This window comes from Oncorhynchus gorbuscha, linkage group LG25 (assembly GCF_021184085.1).
Source record: "Oncorhynchus gorbuscha isolate QuinsamMale2020 ecotype Even-year linkage group LG25, OgorEven_v1.0, whole genome shotgun sequence".
Classification (NCBI taxonomy): domain Eukaryota; kingdom Metazoa; phylum Chordata; class Actinopteri; order Salmoniformes; family Salmonidae; genus Oncorhynchus; species Oncorhynchus gorbuscha.
In genome coordinates, this window is record NC_060197.1 from 46,957,155 (window position 1) to 46,975,778 (window position 18,624).

Below are 18,624 nucleotides of genomic sequence, written 5' to 3' on the forward strand. Positions count from 1 at the left end.
GCATGCCAAAAGTGTTCAAAGCTGTCATCAAGGCAAAGGGTGGCTACTTTAAAGAATCTCAAATATAAAATATATTTTCATTTGTTTTAAGAATTTTTTTTTTTCCGTTTCTACATGATTCCATTCCCTGTTATTTCATAGTTTCTGATGTCTTCACTATCTACAATGTAGAACATAGTACAAAAAAAATAAAGAAGAAACATGGAATTGAGTAGGTGTGTTCACAACTGTCCAACGATTCCGGGAAAGTTGTTTTTACAGGAATGTTCCGGAATGTTTGTGACACCCAGAATTGTTCTTTTGATGAGTCATAAAGGAAGGAGTTCTGTTTTGGTAGTGTTTACCCCTCCGTCTCCATGATGGACATTTCTTGATGTTTGAGTTAGCAATATGTTCTGAGACTGATTTTGATATCGGCGCACGTTGTTTAATCTATTTAGCTAATAAAGTTTGTAATTATTTTTTTTTTGCATTTTAGTGTTGCTAAAGAGGAGCAGCAATGTCAAAATGTCACCATGGCGTTCCACAGAGGTCAACGACACTCTCCCTCTCTCTCCGGCTTTGTTGTGTCCATAAGAAGTCCAGTCTTCAGGCCCGACTGACAGACACACGTCTGCATATAACATCACAGGTTTGAGGGTTGGAAGGAGGAAGAGGAAGGAACCTGGTTAATAACAACGTATAGTCACTTTCTTATGTGCAGTAAAAAAAACAAAGAAATCAAGTCCTTAAAATCCATCCAAGGAAAGATCCGCTTCCCCACCTGAGTTATCAAACACACTGAAATGCCGTTCCAGCGTTTCAGTATCTCCTTCGCATCATCCCTGAAGTCCTCTAGGGTCACTGTTTCAGCTCCACTTCTAGATAGTCAAAGTCCAGTTCCTGGGTTTTGTACCCATCCTAGCTTTAAGACCCAGCCCAGGCTAATTGACCGAATTGTGATAGGTGATAGGTTGATTGTTTAAGACAGGTAGGTTAGTGCAGGGCTGGAGGAACATGATATAGCTTGTCAAGACTGGAGCTAAAGCACCATGCGATACATATATCACCCCCAGGCCTTAAAACACAATACACCCATCTCTCTCTCTCTCTCTCTCTCTCTCTCTCTCTCTCTCTCTCTCTCTCTCTCTCTCTCTCTCTCTCTCTCTCTCTCTCTCTCTCTCTCTCTCTCTCTCTCTCTCTCTCTCTCTCTCTCTCTCTCTCTCTCTCTCTCTCTCTCTCTCTCTCTCTCTCTCTCTCTCTCTCTCTCTCTCTGTGTCTCTCTGTCTCTTCTCTCTCTCTCTCTCTGTCTGTCTCTGTCTCTCTCTCTCTCATCTCTCTCTCTCTCTCTCTCTTCTCAAATGTTCATAAACCATTTTACCCTGTTTTATCCTTTCTCCCTCCCTCCCTCCTTTCTTTCTTTCTTTCTTTCTTTCATCCCTCCATCCAAATACACTTCTCTACAAATCTGTTTCCTAATTGCGCATAACTTCACCTAATGTTACTTTCTATATTTTTTTTAATCATTCATTATATTACATAAGTTTTCAATTTAGTCATACATAGTTTTGTATATTTATTGGAAAACAAAAGGAATAGAGATTATAAACTTTTTTTGGCAGCTTCTGTACTTCTTTCTCTCCCAGAAAGTTCTGACAACTGACAACAAAACGACAAAGAGAAGGAATCGGAATTCTGAATGTTCCTTTTTAGAGTTCAAAGGAGACCTCCGACATTCCAAGACATCAATAGAATGAAAAAAAAGGAAACTAAACCCCTCCCAGTCTCCCATCCTCATTTGTTATTTCTGTCATATCCTCCATCCATCCTTCTCTTCACTCTCCTTTCTCCTCCATACCTCCCTTCCTCCTTCCTCCTTCCTCCTTCCTCCTTGCTTCGTCCAATCCAGATCAACGATCTACACCGCGGCTCCCGGTAGCTCTTCCGTCTTGATGTCGGCTAGGAGATCGGATGAAATCTCATTCTGGTTAGAATCCAGACCGTAGAACTTCACCTTCAACCCGTCCACCGGATGAACCACCGGCACCGTCACCACTCTAGGAAAATTCCGAGTCGCCAACTCAAACCGGCTGGTGCTGGCCAGCTCGATGGCCAGTATACGGAGGAAGAGAGTGGCGAGCTGTTTCCCGAGACAGGAGCGGATGCCGCCGCCGAACGGGAGGTAGTGGAAGCGTCCCTCCTTGTCTTCGCTGCGTTCCTGGGAGAAGCGGTCGGGGTCGAAGGCATCCACGTCCTTGAAGACGGAGGAGGTATCGTGTGTGTCTCTGATGCTGTACATCACACTCCAACCCTTCGGGATCTGTACCCCCTGGGGACGGAGAGACTCATTTAGAAACAGCACGTTTTCCCTTAACATCCAAGATCATCAGATGAGAGAAGTAAAGAGAAGACAACACAATACAAGACACATGACAAAACAAGAGACAAGAGACAACACAATAAAAATGACAAAACAAGAGACATGAGACAACACAGCACAAGACAAATGACAAGACAAGAGAACAGACAATACAAGAGACAAGACAAGAGACAAGAGGACAAATGACCAGACAAAAGACCAGACAAGAGACCAGACAAGAGACCAGACAAGAGACCAGAAAAGAGACCATACAAGAGACCATACAAGAGACAAGACAAGAGGCCAGACAAGAGACAAGACAAATTACAAAAAAAAGACCAGACAAGAGACCAGACAAGAGACCAGACAAGAGACCAGACAAGAGACAAGAGACAAGAGACCAGACAAGAGACCAGACAAGAGACCAGACAAGAGACCAGACAAGAGACAAGATACCAGACAAGATACCAGACAAGAGACCAGACAAGAGACCAGACAAGAGACCAGACAAGAGACCAGACAAGAGACCAGACAAGAGACAAGATACCAGACAAGAGACCAGACAAGAGACCAGACAAGAGACAAGAGACCAGACAAGAGACAAGACAAGAGACCAGACAAGAGACCAGACAAGAGACCAGACAAGAGACCAGACAAGAGACCAGAAAAGAGACCATACAAGAGACCATACAAGAGACCAGACAAGAGACCAGACAAGAGACCAGACAAGAGACAAGAGACCAGACAAGAGACCAGACAAGAGACCAGACAAGAGACCAGACAAGAGACAAGACAAGAGACAAGACAAGAGACCAGACAAGAGACAAGACAAGAGACCAGACAAGAGACCAGACAAGAGACCAGAGAAAAGAGACAAGAGACCAGACAAGAGACCAGACAAGAGACCAGACAAGAGACAAGACAAGAGACCAGACAAGAGACCAGACAAGAGACCAGACAAGAGACCAGAAAAGAGACCAGGAAAGAGACCAGACAAGAGTCCAGACAAGAGACAAGACAAGAGGCAAGACAAGAGACAAGACAAGAGACCAGACAAGAGACAAAACAAGAGACCAGACAAGAGACCAGACAAGAGACAAGAGAAAAGAGACAAGAGACCAGACAAGAGACCAGACAAGAGTCCATACAAGAGACAAGACAAATTACAAAACAAGAGACCAGACAAGAGACCAGAAAAGAGACCAGGAAAGAGACAAGAGACCAGACAAGAGTCCATACAAGAGACAAGACAAGAGGCCAGACAAGAGACAAGACAAATTACAAAACAAGAGACCAGACAAGAGACCAGACAAGAGACCAGAGACAAGAGACCAGACAAGAGACCAGACAAGAGACCAGACAAGAGACCAGACAAGAGACCAGACAAGAGACAAGACAAGAGACAAGATACCAGACAAGAGACCAGACAAGAGACAAGACAAGAAATAGATGATACTAGTATATAATATATATAAATATATAACACTATGCTCACTTCTAGTTCAAAGGTCTGCAGGGCCGTCCTATAACCCCCAGACACGGGCGTGAAGAGCCTCAGCACCTCCTTAATCACACAGTCCAGATACTTCAGACTAACGATGGTATCCAGACCCAGTTCCCCCTCGCACAGACAGCCGTTGTGGAGGATCCCCCTGGTCCGGAGCTCCTCTCGTAACTTCTCCAGCACTGCAGGGTGGCGTAGGAGCTGCATGATGAGAGAGGTGGAGGCACTGGCCGTGGTGGCAAACGCTGCGAAGATCAGCTCAATGGTCGCCTCCTGGAGATGAGGAGAGGTGAGTTCATCAGTTTTCCAAAGATGTTTAAAGGCACAGTTAACTCAGTGTATGTAAACTTCTGACCCACTGGAATTGTGATGGAGTGTAAGTGAAATAATCTGTCTGTAAACAACTGTTGGAAAAATTAGATCTCCTAACCGAATAGCCAAAACTATAGTATGTTAGCAAGAAATTTGTGAAAAGGTTGAAAAACTTACTGGTACTTCCTGTATATAGCTCCACATTGATTTGGTATTTCCTGTATATAGCTCCATATTGATCTGGTACTTCCTGTATATAGCTCCACATTGATCTGGTATTTCCTGTATATAGCTCCACCTTGATCTGGTACGGGTACTTCCTGTATATAGTTCCACACTGATCTGGTACTTCCTGTATATAGCTCCACATTGATCTGGTACTTCCTGTATATAGCTCCACATTGATCTGGTACTTCCTGTATATAGCTCCACACTGATCTGGTACTTCCTGTATATAGCGCCACATTGATCTGGTACTTCCTGTATATAGCTCCACATTGATCTGGTACTTCCTGTATATAGCTCCACACTGATCTGGTACTTCCTGTATATAGCTCCACACTGATCTGGTACTTCCTGTATATAGCTCCACATAGATCTGGTACTTCCTGTATATAGCTCCACACGGATCTGGTACTTCCTGTATATAGAGCCACATTGATATGGTACTTCCTGTATATAGCTCCACACTGATCTGGTACTTCCTGTATATAGCTCCACACTGATCTGGTACTTCCTGTATATAGCTCCACATAGGTCTGGTACTTCCTGTATATAGCTCCACACTGATCTGGTACTTCCTGTATATAGCTCCACATAGATCTGGTACTTCCTGTATATAGCTCCAAATAGATCTGGTACTTCCTGTATATAGCTCCACATAGATCTGGTACTTCCTGTATATAGCTCCACATAGATCTGGTACTTCCTGTATATAGCTCCAAATAGATCTGGTACTTCCTGTATATAGCTCCACATAGATCTGGTACTTCCTGTATATAGCTCCAAATAGATCTGGTACTTCCTGTATATAGCTCCACATAGATCTGGTACTTCCTGTATATAGCTCCAAATAGATCTGGTACTTCCTGTATGTAGGTACCCACGTCTTATTCATCGTATGTGATATACAATTTGATTTGAAAATATCTCTGAAACTATATAACTTCTCCTGACAGAGATTGCTTTCGATCTAAGTTTAAACCTAAAGTAAAATGAGAAGCTTAAAGCAAAAAAGGAGAAGGGTAGCAGAAGGGTAAGAGAAGGGTAAGAGAAGGGTAGGAGACGGGTAGGAGAAGGGTAGGAGAAGGGTAAGAGAAGGGTATGAGAAGGGTAGGAGAAGGGTAAGAGAGAAGGGTAAGAGAAGGGTATGAGAAGGGTATGAGAGGGTAGGAGAAGGGTATGAGAGGGTATGAGAAGGGTAGGAGAAGGGTAGGAGAAGGGTAGGAGAAGGGTATGAGAGGGTAGGAGAAGGGTATGAGAGGGTAGGAGAAGGGTAAGAGAAGGGTAGGAGAAGGGTAGGAGAAGTGTAAGAGAAGGGTAAGAGGAGAGTAGAAGAAGGGTAAGAGAAGGGTATGAGAAGGTTAGGAGAAGGGTAAGAGAAGGGTATGAGAAGGGTAAGAGAAGGGTAGGAGAAGAGTAAGAGAAGAGTAGCAGAAGGGTAAGATAAGGGTAAGAGAAGGGTAGCAGAAGGGTAAGAGAAGGGTAGCAGAAGGGTAAGAGAATGGTATGAGAAGGGTATGAGAAGGGTAGGAGAAGGGTAAGAGAAGGGTATGAGAAGGGTATGAGAAGGGTAAGCAAAGTGTAAGAGAAGGGTAAGAGAAGGGTAAGAGAAGGGTAGGAGAAGGGTAGGAGAAGGGTAGGGGAAGGGTAAGAGAAGTGTAAGAGAAGGGTAAGAGAAGGGTAGGAGAAGGGTAGAAGAAGGGTATGAGAGGGTAGGAGAAGGGTAGGAGAAGGGTAAGAGAAGGGTAGGAGAAGGGTATGAGAAGGGTAGGAGAAGGGTAGGAGAAGAATAGGAGAAGGGTATGAGAAGGGTATGAGAAGGGTATGAGAAGGGTAGAGGAAGGTTAGGAGAAGGGTAGGTGAAGGTTAGGAGAGGGTCGGAGAAGGGTAAGGGAAGGGTGACAAACCAGGAATCAGTCATCATGTCTCAAATATCTACAGTAGGTTGGGTTTTCGGTTCGTGCAGTTCAGCGGCTGTTTTTACAGTCAGTGCTGTGATCTGGTGCCGACAGCCTCGGTCTCCTGTCTGGGGACCTTGCCCCTGTTTTAGCTCTGGTTGTGTGGCACACACCTCTCTAAAAATCTCCTGCCCTCTCTTTGGAAAAATACTATTTTCTGGGTCTGGAATAACAGTTTAGGATAACACACACACTGAAACCCCTCATCTGCTGCAATTTGTGTCAAAACATGTCTGTACCACCCCGGTGTCTGTCTGTCTGTCTGTCTGTCTGTCTGTCTGTCTGTCTGTCTGTCTGTCTGTCTGTCTGTCTGTCTGTCTGTCTGTCTGTCTGTCTGTCTGTCTGTCTGTGTGTGTGTGTGTGTGTGTGTGTGTGTGTGTGTGTGTGTGTGTGTGTGTGTGTGTGTGTGTGTGTGTGTGTGTGTGTGTGTGTGTGTGTGTGTGTGTGTGTTTGTGCGCTGAGAGAGAGAGAGTAGGGGGCTGAATAGGGGGCTGAGTAGGGAGTAGGGTAGGCTGAGTAGGGAGTAGGGAGTAGGGGGGCTGAGTCGGGTGGCTGAGTAGGGAGTAAGGGGGCTGAGTAGGGAGTAGGGGGCTGAGTAGGGAGTAGGAGGGCTGAGTAGGGTGGCTGAGTAGGGAGTAGGGGGCTGAGTAGGGAGTAGGGGGCTGAGTAGGGAGTAGGGTGGCTGAGTAGGGAGTAGGGGGCTGAGTAGGGAGTAGGGGGCTGAGTAGGGTGGCTGAGTAGGGAGTAGGGGGCTGAGTAGGGAGTAGGGGGCTGAGTAGGGTGGCTGAGTAGGGAGTAGGGGGCTGAGTAGGGAGTAGGGTGGCTGAGTAGGGAGTAGGGGGCTGAGTAGGGAGTAGGGGGCTGAGTAGGGGGCTGAGTAGGGAGTAGGGGGCTGAGTTGGGAGTAGGGGGCTGAGTACGGTGGCTGAGTAGGGAGTAGGGGGCTGTGTAGGGAGTAGGGGGCTGAGTAGGGTGGCTGAGTAGGGAGTAGGGGGCTGAGTAGGGAGTAGTGGGGCTGAGTAGGGTGGCTGAGTAGGGAGTAGGGGGCTGAGTAGGGAGTAGGGGGCTGAGTCGGGTGGCTGAGTAGGGAGTAAGGGGGCTGAGTAGGGAGTAGGGGGCTGAGTAGGGAGTAGGAGGGCTGAGTAGGGTGGCTGAGTAGGGAGTAGGGGGCTGAGTAGGGAGTAGGGGGCTGAGTAGGGAGTAGGGTGGCTGAGTAGGGAGTAGGGGGCTGAGTAGGGAGTAGGGGGCTGAGTAGGGTGGCTGAGTAGGGAGTAGGGGGCTGAGTAGGGAGTAGGGGGCTGAGTAGGGTGGCTGAGTAGGGAGTAGGGGGCTGAGTAGGGAGTAGGGTGGCTGAGTAGGGAGTAGGGGGGCTGAGTAGGGAGTAGGGGGCTGAGTAGGGGGCTGAGTAGGGAGTAGGGGGCTGAGTTGGGAGTAGGGGGCTGAGTACGGTGGCTGAGTAGGGAGTAGGGGGCTGTGTAGGGAGTAGGGGGCTGAGTAGGGTGGCTGAGTAGGGAGTAGGGGGCTGAGTAGGGAGTAGGGGGCTGAGTAGGGGGCTGAGTCGGGAGTAGGGGGCTGAGTAGGGAGTAGGGTGGCTGAGTAGGGAGTAGGGGGCTGAGTAGGGAGTAGGGGGGCTGAGTAGGGGGCTGAGTAGGGAGTAGGGGGCTGAGTTGGGAGTAGGGGGCTGACTACGGTGGCTGAGTAGGGAGTAGGGGGCTGTGTAGGGAGTAGGGGGCTGAGTAGGGTGGCTGAGTAGGGAGTAGGGGGCTGAGTAGGGAGTAGTGGGGCTGAGTAGGGTGGCTGAGTAGGGAGTAGGGGGCTGAGTAGGGAGTAGGTGGGCTGAGTAGGGAGTAGGGGGCTGAGTAGGGAGTAGGGGGGCTGAGTAGGGGGCTGAGTAGGGAGTAGGGGGCTGAGTAGGGAGTAGGGGGCTGAGTAGGGTGGCTGAGTAGGGAGTAGGGGGCTGTGTAGGGAGTAGGGGGCTGAGTAGGGTGGCTGAGTAGGGAGTAGGGGGCTGAGTAGGGTGGCTGAGTAGGGAGTAGGGGGCTGAGTAGGGAGTAGGTGGGCTGAGTAGGGAGTAGAGGGGCTGAGTAGGGTGTAGGGGGGCTGAGTAGGGAGTAGGGGGCTGAGTAGGGGGCTGAGTCGGGAGTAGGGGGCTGAGTAGGGAGTAGGGGGCTGAGTAGGGAGTAGGGGGCTGAATAGGGAGTAGGGGGCTGAGTAGGGAGTAGGGGGCTGAGTAAGGAGTAGGGGGGCTGAATAGGGTGGCTGAGTAGGGAGTAGGGGGCTGAGTAGGGATTAGGGTGGCTGAGTAGGGAGTAGGGGGCTGAGTAGGGAGTAGGGGGCTGAGTAGGGAGTAGGGGGCTGAGTAGGGAGTAGGGTGGCTGAGTAGGGGGCTGAGTAGGGAGTAGGGGGGCTGAGTAGGGGGCTGAGTAGGGAGTAGGGGGGCTGAGTAGGGAGTAGGGGGCTGAGTAGGGGGCTGAGTAGGGACTAGGGGGCTGAATAGGGGGCTGAGTAGGGAGTAGGGGGGCTGAGTAGGGAGTAGGGGGGATGAGTAGGGAGTAGGGGGGCATCTGGGACACTCCCCAGAGAGAGAGAGAGAGAGAGAGAGAGAGAGAGAGAGAGGTTCCTACCTTGAGTTCCTGCATGGTGAGTTCGGTGCCGTTCTCTTTTGCGCTCTCCAGTAGGATATCTAGTGCGTCGCTGTAATCCTTCCCCTGGGAACAGAGGGGTTTCTCCCTGATGGCCTTTTCTATTCCCTTCTGGAGTGTGTCCCTGGCACAGATGCCCTACGGAAATAAAACACACGTAGACGTGGTGAGTGACGTATAGTCGAGACCAATCATTCACGTCCTTGAAAAATGTCTGGAGGGAGGGCTTACTGACACTCACATATTCAGTGCTTGTATTCCCAATGAATGATTGGATTTGTCTTGTTGAATTACACAGCTTCAAGACAAGATTACATCCCTGCATGAGTGTATCTGTCAATCAAAGTGCTTTTGTGTCTGACCTTCCTGTATCCACTGAATGGCAGGTCTAACGGCAGACTGAAGATGTTGTCTATAAACTCCTGGAAGGTGGTGAACAGGTGTCTCATCTCCTCGTCTGCTACTCTGAACCCCAGCAACACCCTCACTGCCATCTGGAATGACAGCCTCTGGGATTCCCTGGAGGGGGGGAGAGAGAGAGAGAGAGAGAGAGAGAGAGAGAGAGAGAGAGAGAGAGAGAGAGAGAGAGAGAGAGAGAGAGAGAGAGAGAGGGGAGGCAGAGAGGAGAGAGAGAAAGAGAGAGAGGGAGGGAGGGTCCGAGAGAGAGAGAGGAGAGGAGAGAGAGAGAGAGAGAGAGAGAGAGAGAGAGAGAGAGAGAGAGAGAGAGAGAGAGAGAGAGAGAGAGAGAGAGAGAGGGAGGAGAGAGGGAGGGAGGGAGGGAGGGTCAGAGAGAGAGAGAGAGAGGGAGGGAGAGAGGGAGGGAGAGAGGGAGGGTCAGAGAGAGAGAGAGGGAGGGAGGGAGAAAGAGAGAGAGAGAGGGAGGGAGAGAGGGAGGGAGGGTCAGAGAGAGAGAGAGGGAGGGAGGGTCAGAGATAGAGAGAGAGAGAGGGCGAGAGGGAGGGAGAGAGGGAGGGAGAGAGGGAGGGAGGGTCAGAGAGAGAGGGAGAGGGAGGGATAGAGGGAGGGAGGGAGGGTCAGAGAGAGAGAGAGAGGGAGGGATAGAGGGAGGGAGGGAGGGTCAGAGAGAGAGAGAGAGGGAGGGAGGGTCAGAGAGAGAGAGAGAGGGAGGGAGGGTCAGAGAGAGGGAGGGAGAGAGGGAGGGAGGGTCAGAGAGAGAGAGAGAGGGAGGGAGGGAGAAAGAGAGAGAGAGAGGGAGGGAGAGAGGGAGGGAGGGTCAGAGAGAGAGAGAGGGAGGGAGGGTCAGAGAGAGGGAGGGAGAGAGGGAGGGAGGGTCAGAGAGAGGGAGGGAGAGAGGGAGGGAGGGTCAGAGAGAGGGAGGGAGAGAGGGAGGGAGGGTCAGAGAGAGGGAGGGAGAGAGGGAGGGAGGGTCAGAGAGAGGGAGAGAGAGAGAGAGGGAGGGAGGGTCAGAGAGAGAGGGTTAAGTCCGTCAGTCGGTCAATAACAACCCATTTACCCGTACAATACCCAGCCTAGACCCAAAAGAGCACACATTCAGAAACTGTCATGGCTGTGTCCAAAATTGCCCTGGTCTAAATGGCCTCATTGGCCCAGGTCTAAATGGCCCAGGTCTAAATGGCCCAGGTCTAAATGGCCCTGGTCTAAAAGGCCCTATTGGCCCTGGTCTAAATGGCCCAGGTCTAAATGGCCCAGGTCTAAATGGCCCAGGTCTAAATGGCCCTGGTCAAATAGGCCCTATTGACCCTGGTCTAAAAGGCCCTGGTCCAAATGGCCCTATTGGCCCTGGTCTAAATGGCCCTATTGGCCCTGGTCTAAATGGCCCTAGTCTAAATGGCCCTATTGGCCCAGGTCTAAATGGCCCTATTGGCCCTGGTCCAAATGGCCCTATTGGCCCTAGTCTAAATGGCCCAGGTCTAAATGGCCCTGGTCAAATAGGCCCTATTGACCCTGGTCTAAAAGGCCCGGGTCCAAATGGCCCTATTGGCCCAGGTCTAAAAGGCCCTATTGACCCTGGTCTAAAAGGCCCTGGTCTAAATGGCCCTATTGGCCCTGTTCTAAATGGCCCTATTGGCCCTGGTCTAAATGGCCCTAGTCTAAATGGCCCTATTGGCCCTGGTCTAAATGGCCCTAGTCTAAATGGCCCTATTGGCCCTGGTCTAAATGGCCCTGGTCTAAATGGCCCTATTGGCCCTGGTCTAAATGGCCCTGGTCTAAATGGCCCTATTGGCCCTGGTCTAAAAGGCCCTGCTCCAAATGGCCCTATTGGCCCTGGTCCAAATGGCCCTATTGGCCCTGGTCCAAATGGCCCTATTGGCCCTGGTCTAAATGGCCCTATTGGCCCAGGTCTAAATGGCCCTATTGGCCCTGGTCTAAATTGCCCTATTGGCCCTGGTCTAAATGGCCCTATTGGCCCTGGTCTAAATGGCCCTAGTCTAAATGGCCCTATTGGCCCTGGTCTAAATGGCCCTATTGGCCCTGGTCTAAATGGCCCTATTGGCCCTGGTCTAAATGGCCCTATTGGCCCAGGTCTAAATGGCCCTATTGGCCCTGGTCTAAATGGCCCTATTGGCCCTGGTCTAAATGGCCCTATTGGCCCTGGTCTAAATGGCCCTAGTCTAAATGGCCCTATTGGCCCTGGTCTAAATGGCCCTAGTCTAAATGGCCCTATTGGCCCTGGTCTAAATGGCCCTGGTCTAAATGGCCCTATTGGCCCTGGTCTAAATGGCCCTGGTCTAAATGGCCCTATTGGCCCAGGTCTAAATGGCCCTATTGGCCCTGGTCTAAATGGCCCTATTGGCCCTGGTCCAAATGGCCCTATTGGCCCTGGTCCAAATGGCCCTATTGGCCCTGGTCTAAATGGCCCTATTGGCCCTGGTCTAAATGGCCCTATTGGCCCAGGTCTAAATGGCCCTATTGGCCCAGGTCTCATACACACACACACACACACACACACACACACACACACACACACACACACACACACACACACACACACACACACACACACACACACACACACACACACACACACACACACACACACCAGGTTGAGAAGTCACCTGTAGACATTGATGGGTTCTGGGTTGGAGCTCCACAGCCTTAGTGACTCCTGGATCACCTGCTGGATCTTAGGGAGGTAGGACTGCAGAGCCTCATGACTGAACACCTTGGAAAACACCTGGAGGAGAGGGGGAGGGGGAGGAGGGGGAGAGGGGAGGAGAGGGGAGGAGGAGGGGAGGAGGGGGAGAGGGGAGGAGGAGGAGGGGGAGAGGGGAGGGGAGGAGAGGGGAGGGAGGGGGGGAGGAGGGGGAGAGGGGAGGAGGAGGAGGGGGAGAGGGGAGGGGGGAGAGAGGAGGGGGGAGGAGGAGGGGGAGGAGGGGGAGAGGGGAGGAGGAGGAGGGGGAGAGGGGAGGGGAGGAGAGGAGGAGGGGTGAGAGGGGAGAGGGGGAGGAGGAGAATGAGGAGGAGGAGGGGGAGAGGGGAGGGGGAGGGGGAGGAGGGGGAGAGGGGAGGAGGAGGAGGGGGAGGAGGAGAAGGAGGAGGAGGAGGGGGAGAGGGGAGGGGGAGGGGGAGGGAGGAGAGGAGGGGGAGGTGGGGGGAGAAGGGAGGGGAGGAGAGGGGGGAGGAGGAGGGGGAGGGGGAGGAGGAGGGGGAGGGGGAGGAGGGGGAGGAGGAGGAAGGAGGAGGAGGAGGGGGACAGGGGAGGGGGAGTGGGAGGAGGGGGAGAGGGGGGAGGAGGAGGGGGGGGAGGAGGAGGAGGGGGAGAGGGGAGGGGGAGAGGGAGGGAGGAGAGGAGGTGGAGGTGGGGGGTTAAGGGAGGAGGAGGAGGAGGGGGTAAGGGAGGAGGAGGAGGAGGAGGAGGGAGAGGGGAGGGGGAGGAGGAGGGAGGAGGGGAGGGGTAGGAGAAGGGGAGAGGGGGAGAGGGGAGGAGAAGGGGAGGATGGGAGGGGAGGAGGAGGAGGAGGAGGAGGGGAGGGGAGGAGGAGGAGGAGAGGAAGGGAGGAGCAAGTAGAAGAGGGGGGGTGGAGGGGAGGAGGAGAAGAGAGGAGGATAGGAAAGAAGGGGAGGAGGGAAGGAGAGAGGAGATGTGGCGGAGTGTTATGTTTAATTTTATTAGGATCCCCATTAACTAGCTTAGCTAATCTTCCTGGGGTACAACACCAACTAACAAGACGTTATAAACTAAGACTTCACAAACATTCGACAAGTAGACAATAAAGACATTTAAAATACCTGACAGGAAACACATTTAACATTCCGCTGATACTTCCTATTTCCTGTCCAGTCATATGATCTATCACATTAGATGTTCTGTCTACTTCCTGTCCAGTCATATGGTCTATTTCCTGTCCAGTCACATGGTCTATCACATTAGATGTTCTGTCTACTTCCTGTCCAGTCATATGATCTATCACATTAGATGTTCTGTCTACTTCCTGTCCAATCATATGGTCTACTTCCTGACCAGTCATATGATCTATCACATTAGATGTTCTGTCTACTTCCTGTCCAGTCATATGGTCTATTTCCTGTCCAGTCACATGGTCTATCACATTAGATGTTCTGTCTACTTCCTGGCCAGTCATATGGTCTATTTTCTGTCCCGTCATATGGTCTGTCACACTAGATATTCTGTCTATTTCCTGTCCAGTCATATGGTCTATTTCCTGTCCAGTCACATGGTCTATTTCCTTTCCAGTCATATGGTCTATCACATTAGATGTTCTGTCTATTTCCTGTCCACTCATATGGTCTATTTCCTGTCCAGTCACATGGTCTATTTCCTGTCCAGTCACATGGTCTATTTCCTGTCCAGTCACATGGTCTATTTCCTGTCCAGGCACATGGTCTATTTCCTGTCCAGTCATATGGTCTATTTCCTGTCCAGTCACATGGTCTATTTCCTGGTCTATTTCCTGTCCAGTCACATGGTCTATTTCCTGTCCAGTCATATGGTCTATTTCCTGTCCAGTCACATGGTCTATTTCCTGTCCAGTCACATGGTCTATTTCCTGTCCAGTCACATGGTCTATTTCCTGTCCAGTCACATGGTCTATTTCCTGTCCAGTCACATGGTCTATTTCCTGTCCAGTCACATGGTCTATCACATTAGATGTTCTGTCTACTTCCTGGCCAGTCATATGGTCTATTTTCTGTCCAGTCATATGGGTCACACTAGATATTTTCTATTTCCTGTCCAGTCATATGGTCTATTTCCTGTCCAGTCACATGGTCTATTTCCTTTCCAGTCCAGTCACATGGTCATATGGGTCCAGTCACATGGTCTATTTCCTGTCCAGTCACATGGTCTATTTCCTGTCCAGTCACATGGTCTATTTCCTGTCCAGGCACATGGTCTATTTCCTGTCCAGTCATATGGTCTATTTCCTGTCCAGTCACATGGTCTATTTCCTGTCCAGTCACATGGTCTATTTCCTGTCCAGTCACATGGTCTATTTCCTGTCCAGTCACATGGTCTATTTCCTGTCCAGTCACATGGTCTATTTCCTGTCCAGTCACATGGTCTATTTCCTGTCCAGTCACATGGTCTATTTCCTGTCCAGTCACATGGTCTACCACGTTAGATGTTATTTGATTGTTTTCTTGAAGGTGGATTTACTCCATATCCTGAGAGATATGGATTGGTAAAGATTTCCAATCAGCTATGGACTCTATTTAAAACTGTAGATTTAAGGCGATTTGAATTGGGTCGTTTTATATGCCCTGAATTTGCCTGTCTGGTTTGGTGGTTATGCGTGTTGCTAGTATGTACAAACTGGCCTGAACATTAAATAGAACATTCCTAAAGAAAATCAGAAGACTGAATAGTAATTTATTGTGACGTGAAGCCATGGGAGATTCTGTTGCACTTGGATCATATTCATGAAGAGTTAATCTGGCAGCCCTGTTGTGAGCAATGAAGAGTTAATCTGGCAGCCCTGTTGTGAGCAATGAAGAGTTAATCTGGCAGCCCTGTTTTGATCAATGAAGAGTTAATCTGGCAGCCCTGTTGTGAGCAATGAAGAGTTCATCTGGCAGCCCTGTTGTGAGCAATGAAGAGTTAATCTGGCAGCCCTGTTGTGAGCAATGAAGAGTTAATCTGGCAGCCCTGTTGTGAGCAATGAAGAGTTAATCTGGCAGCCCTGTTGTGAGCAATGAAGAGTTAATCTGGCAGCCCTGTTGTGAGCAAAGAAGAGTTAATCTGGCAGCCCTGTTGTGAGCAAAGAAGAGTTAATCTGGCAGCCCTGTTGTGAGCAATGAAGTGTTAATCTGGCAGCCCTGTTGTGAGCAATGAAGAGTTAATCTGGCAGCCTTGTTGTGAGAAATGAAGAGTTAATCTGGCAGCCCTGTTGTGAGCAATGAAGAGTTAATCTGGCAGCCCTGTTTTGAGCAATGAAAAATTAATCTGGCAGCCCTGTTTTTTTTATTTTTTCTTATTTGCTGAAGATGCCCATATAACTGGAAAGTACTCTAAATGTGATAGGACCAGGGACAGTACTCTAAGTGTGATAGGACCAGGGACAGTACTCTAAATGTGATAGGGCCAGGGACAGTACTCTAAGTGTGATAGGACCAGGGACAGTACTCTAAATGTGATAGGACCAGGGACAGTACTCTAAATGTGATAGGACCAGGGACAGTACTCTAAATGTGATAGGACCAGGGACAGTACTCTAAATGTGATAGGACCAGGGACAGTACTCTAAATGTGATAGGACCAGGGACAGTACTCTAAATGTGATAGGACCAGGGACAGTACTCTAAATGTGATAGGACCAGGGACAGTACTCTAAATGTGATAGGACCAGGGACAGTACTCTAAATGTGATAGGACCAGGGACAGTACTCTAAATGTGATAGGACCAGGGACAGAGTGTGAGGACCAGGGACAGTACTCTAAATGTGATAGGACCAGGGACAGTACTCTAGGACCAGGGAAATGTGATAGGACCAGGGACAGTACTCTAAATGTGATAGGACCAGACCTAAATATAACTGGACAGTACTCTAAATGTGATAGGACCAGGGACAGTACTCATATGTGATAGGACCAGGGACAGTACTCTAAGTGTGATAGGACCAGGGACAGTACTCTAAATGTGATAGGACCAGGGACAGTACTCTAAATGTGATAGGACCAGGGACAGTACTCTAAATGTGATAGGACCAGGGACAGTACTCTAAGTGTGATAGGACCAGGGACAGTACTCTAAGTGTGATAGGACCAGGGACAGTACTCTAAATGTGATAGGACCAGGGACAGTACTCTAAATGTGATAGGACCAGGGATTGACCATATAACTGGACAGTACTCTAAGTGTGATAGGACCAGGGACAGTACTCTAAGTGTGATAGGACCAGGGACAGTACTCTAAATGTGATAGGACCAGGGACAGTACTCTAAATGTGATAGGACCAGGGACAGTACTCTAAATGTGATAGGACCAGGGACAGTACTCTAAATGTGATAGGACCAGGGACAGTACTCTAAATGTGATAGGACCAGGGACAGTACTCTAAATGTGATAGGACCAGGGACAGTACTCTAAATGTGATAGGACCAGGGACAGTACTCTAAATGTGATAGGACCAGGGACAGTACTCTAAATGTGATAGGACCAGGGACAGTACTCTAAATGTGATAGGACCAGGGACAGTACTCTAAATGTGATAGGACCAGGGACAGTACTCTAAATGTGATAGGACCAGGGACAGTACTCTAAATGTGATAGGACCAGGGACAGTACTCTAAATGTGATAGGACCAGGGACAGTACTCTAAGTGTGATAGGACCAGGGACAGTACTAAATGTGATACAGTACTCTAAGTGTGATAGGACCAGGGACAGTACTCTAAATGTGATAGGACCAGGGACAGTACTCTAAATGTGATAGGACCAGGGACAGTACTCTAAATGTGATAGGACCAGGGACAGTACTCTAAATGTGATAGGACCAGGGACAGTACTCTAAATGTGATAGGACCAGGGACAGTACTCTAAATGTGATAGGACCAGGGATTGACCATATAACTGGACAGTACTCTAAGTGTGATAGGACCAGGGACAGTACTCTAAGTGTGATAGGACCAGGGACAGTACTCTAAGTGTGATAGGACCAGGGACAGTACTCTAAATGTGATAGGACCAGGGATTGACCATATAACTGGACAGTACTCTAAATGTGATAGGACCAGGGACAGTACTCTAAGTGTGATAGGACCAGGGACAGTACTCTAAATGTGATAGGACCAGGGACAGTACTCTAAATGTGATAGGACCAGGGACAGTACTCTAAATATGATAGGACCAGGGACAGTACTCTAAATGTGATAGGGCCAGGGACAGTACTCTAAGTGTGATAGGACCAGGGACAGTACTCTAAATGTGATAGGACCAGGGACAGTACTCTAAATGTGATAGGACCAGGGATACTCTAAATGTGATAGGACCAGGGACAGTACTCTAAATGTGATAGGACCAGGGACAGTACTCTAAGTGTGATAGGACCAGGGACAGTACTCTAAATGTGATAGGACCAGGGACAGTACTCTAAATGTGATAGGACCAGGGATTGACCATATAACTGGACAGTACTCTAAGTGTGATAGGACCAGGGACAGTACTCTAAGTGTGATAGGACCAGGGACAGTACTCTAAGTGTGATAGGACCAGGGACAGTACTCTAAGTGTGATAGGACCAGGGACAGTACTCTAAATGTGATAGGACCAGGGATTGACCATATAACTGGACAGTACTCTAAATGTGATAGGACCAGGGACAGTACTCTAAGTGTGATAGGACCAGGGACAGTACTCTAAGTGTGATAGGACCAGGGACAGTACTCTAAGTGTGATAGGACCAGGGACAGTACTCTAAATGTGATAGGACCAGGGACAGTACTCTAAATGTGATAGGACCAGGGATTGACCATATAACTGGACAGTAAACTAACATTTAGTTTTAGAAATGTTCAACGCCAATTTGTTCATATCAACCCACTCAGACACCATTCGTAGTTCACTGCTCAATACATCTGTTTTCTCATTACAGTCTGATGCTGCGCTGTACATTGTAGAGTCATCAGCACACATGAGCCCTCTTGCTTTGTTCACTACACAAGGTAAATCATTAGTAAAGATTGAGAAGTGGTCCTAGGATGGTCCTTGAGGAACACCACGATGTATATCTTTGCTGTTTGAAAAGCTACCATTTTAAAGAACACTTTTTTTGCCTTTGTCTCGGATAGATTGCTTTCCATCCAGCATAGAGCTGCAGACTTAAAACCAATAACATTCGATGTTTTACCGAGTAACAGTTCATGATCAACAACATCAAAGGCAGCACTGAAATCCAGCAACACTGCACCAACTACCTTCCTGTCATCCACACTCATTAACCAATCATCTGTCATTTGTGTTAAGGCCGTACTCGTAGAATGCCCTTCTTTGTATGCTGGAAAACCAGTTATCAGACCATAACATGAGAAAAAAAATCCTTGATTTGTACAGATACAATTCTTTCCAATAATTTAATACACATGCAGCAAGCTTACAGAATGACTCCTTTCTACCTCTTCCCTTTCTACCTCTTCCCTTTCTACCTCTTCCCTTTCTGTCTCTTCCCTTTCTGTCTCTTCCCTTTCTGTCTCTTCCCTTTCTGTCTCTTCC

At 49.1% G+C, this 18,624-nt stretch overlaps 1 protein-coding gene across 1 annotated transcript in view; it reads right to left on the reverse strand.

The window, feature by feature from the left end:
* Positions 1-1,315: 1,315 nt before the first annotated feature.
* LOC124014606 (cytochrome P450 26B1-like) overlaps positions 1,316-18,624 on the reverse strand; it is a 48,543-nt gene continuing 31,234 nt past the window's right edge. The window contains exons 3-7 of the mRNA XM_046329787.1: positions 12,014-12,132; positions 9,338-9,494; positions 8,958-9,113; positions 3,834-4,115; positions 1,316-2,308 (exon numbers count right to left, since the gene is read on the reverse strand). Of these exons, the coding sequence (XP_046185743.1) occupies positions 1,898-2,308; positions 3,834-4,115; positions 8,958-9,113; positions 9,338-9,494; positions 12,014-12,132 (1,125 nt within the window). The 3' untranslated portion in view covers positions 1,316-1,897. The remainder of the gene's footprint in view (positions 2,309-3,833; positions 4,116-8,957; positions 9,114-9,337; positions 9,495-12,013; positions 12,133-18,624) is intronic.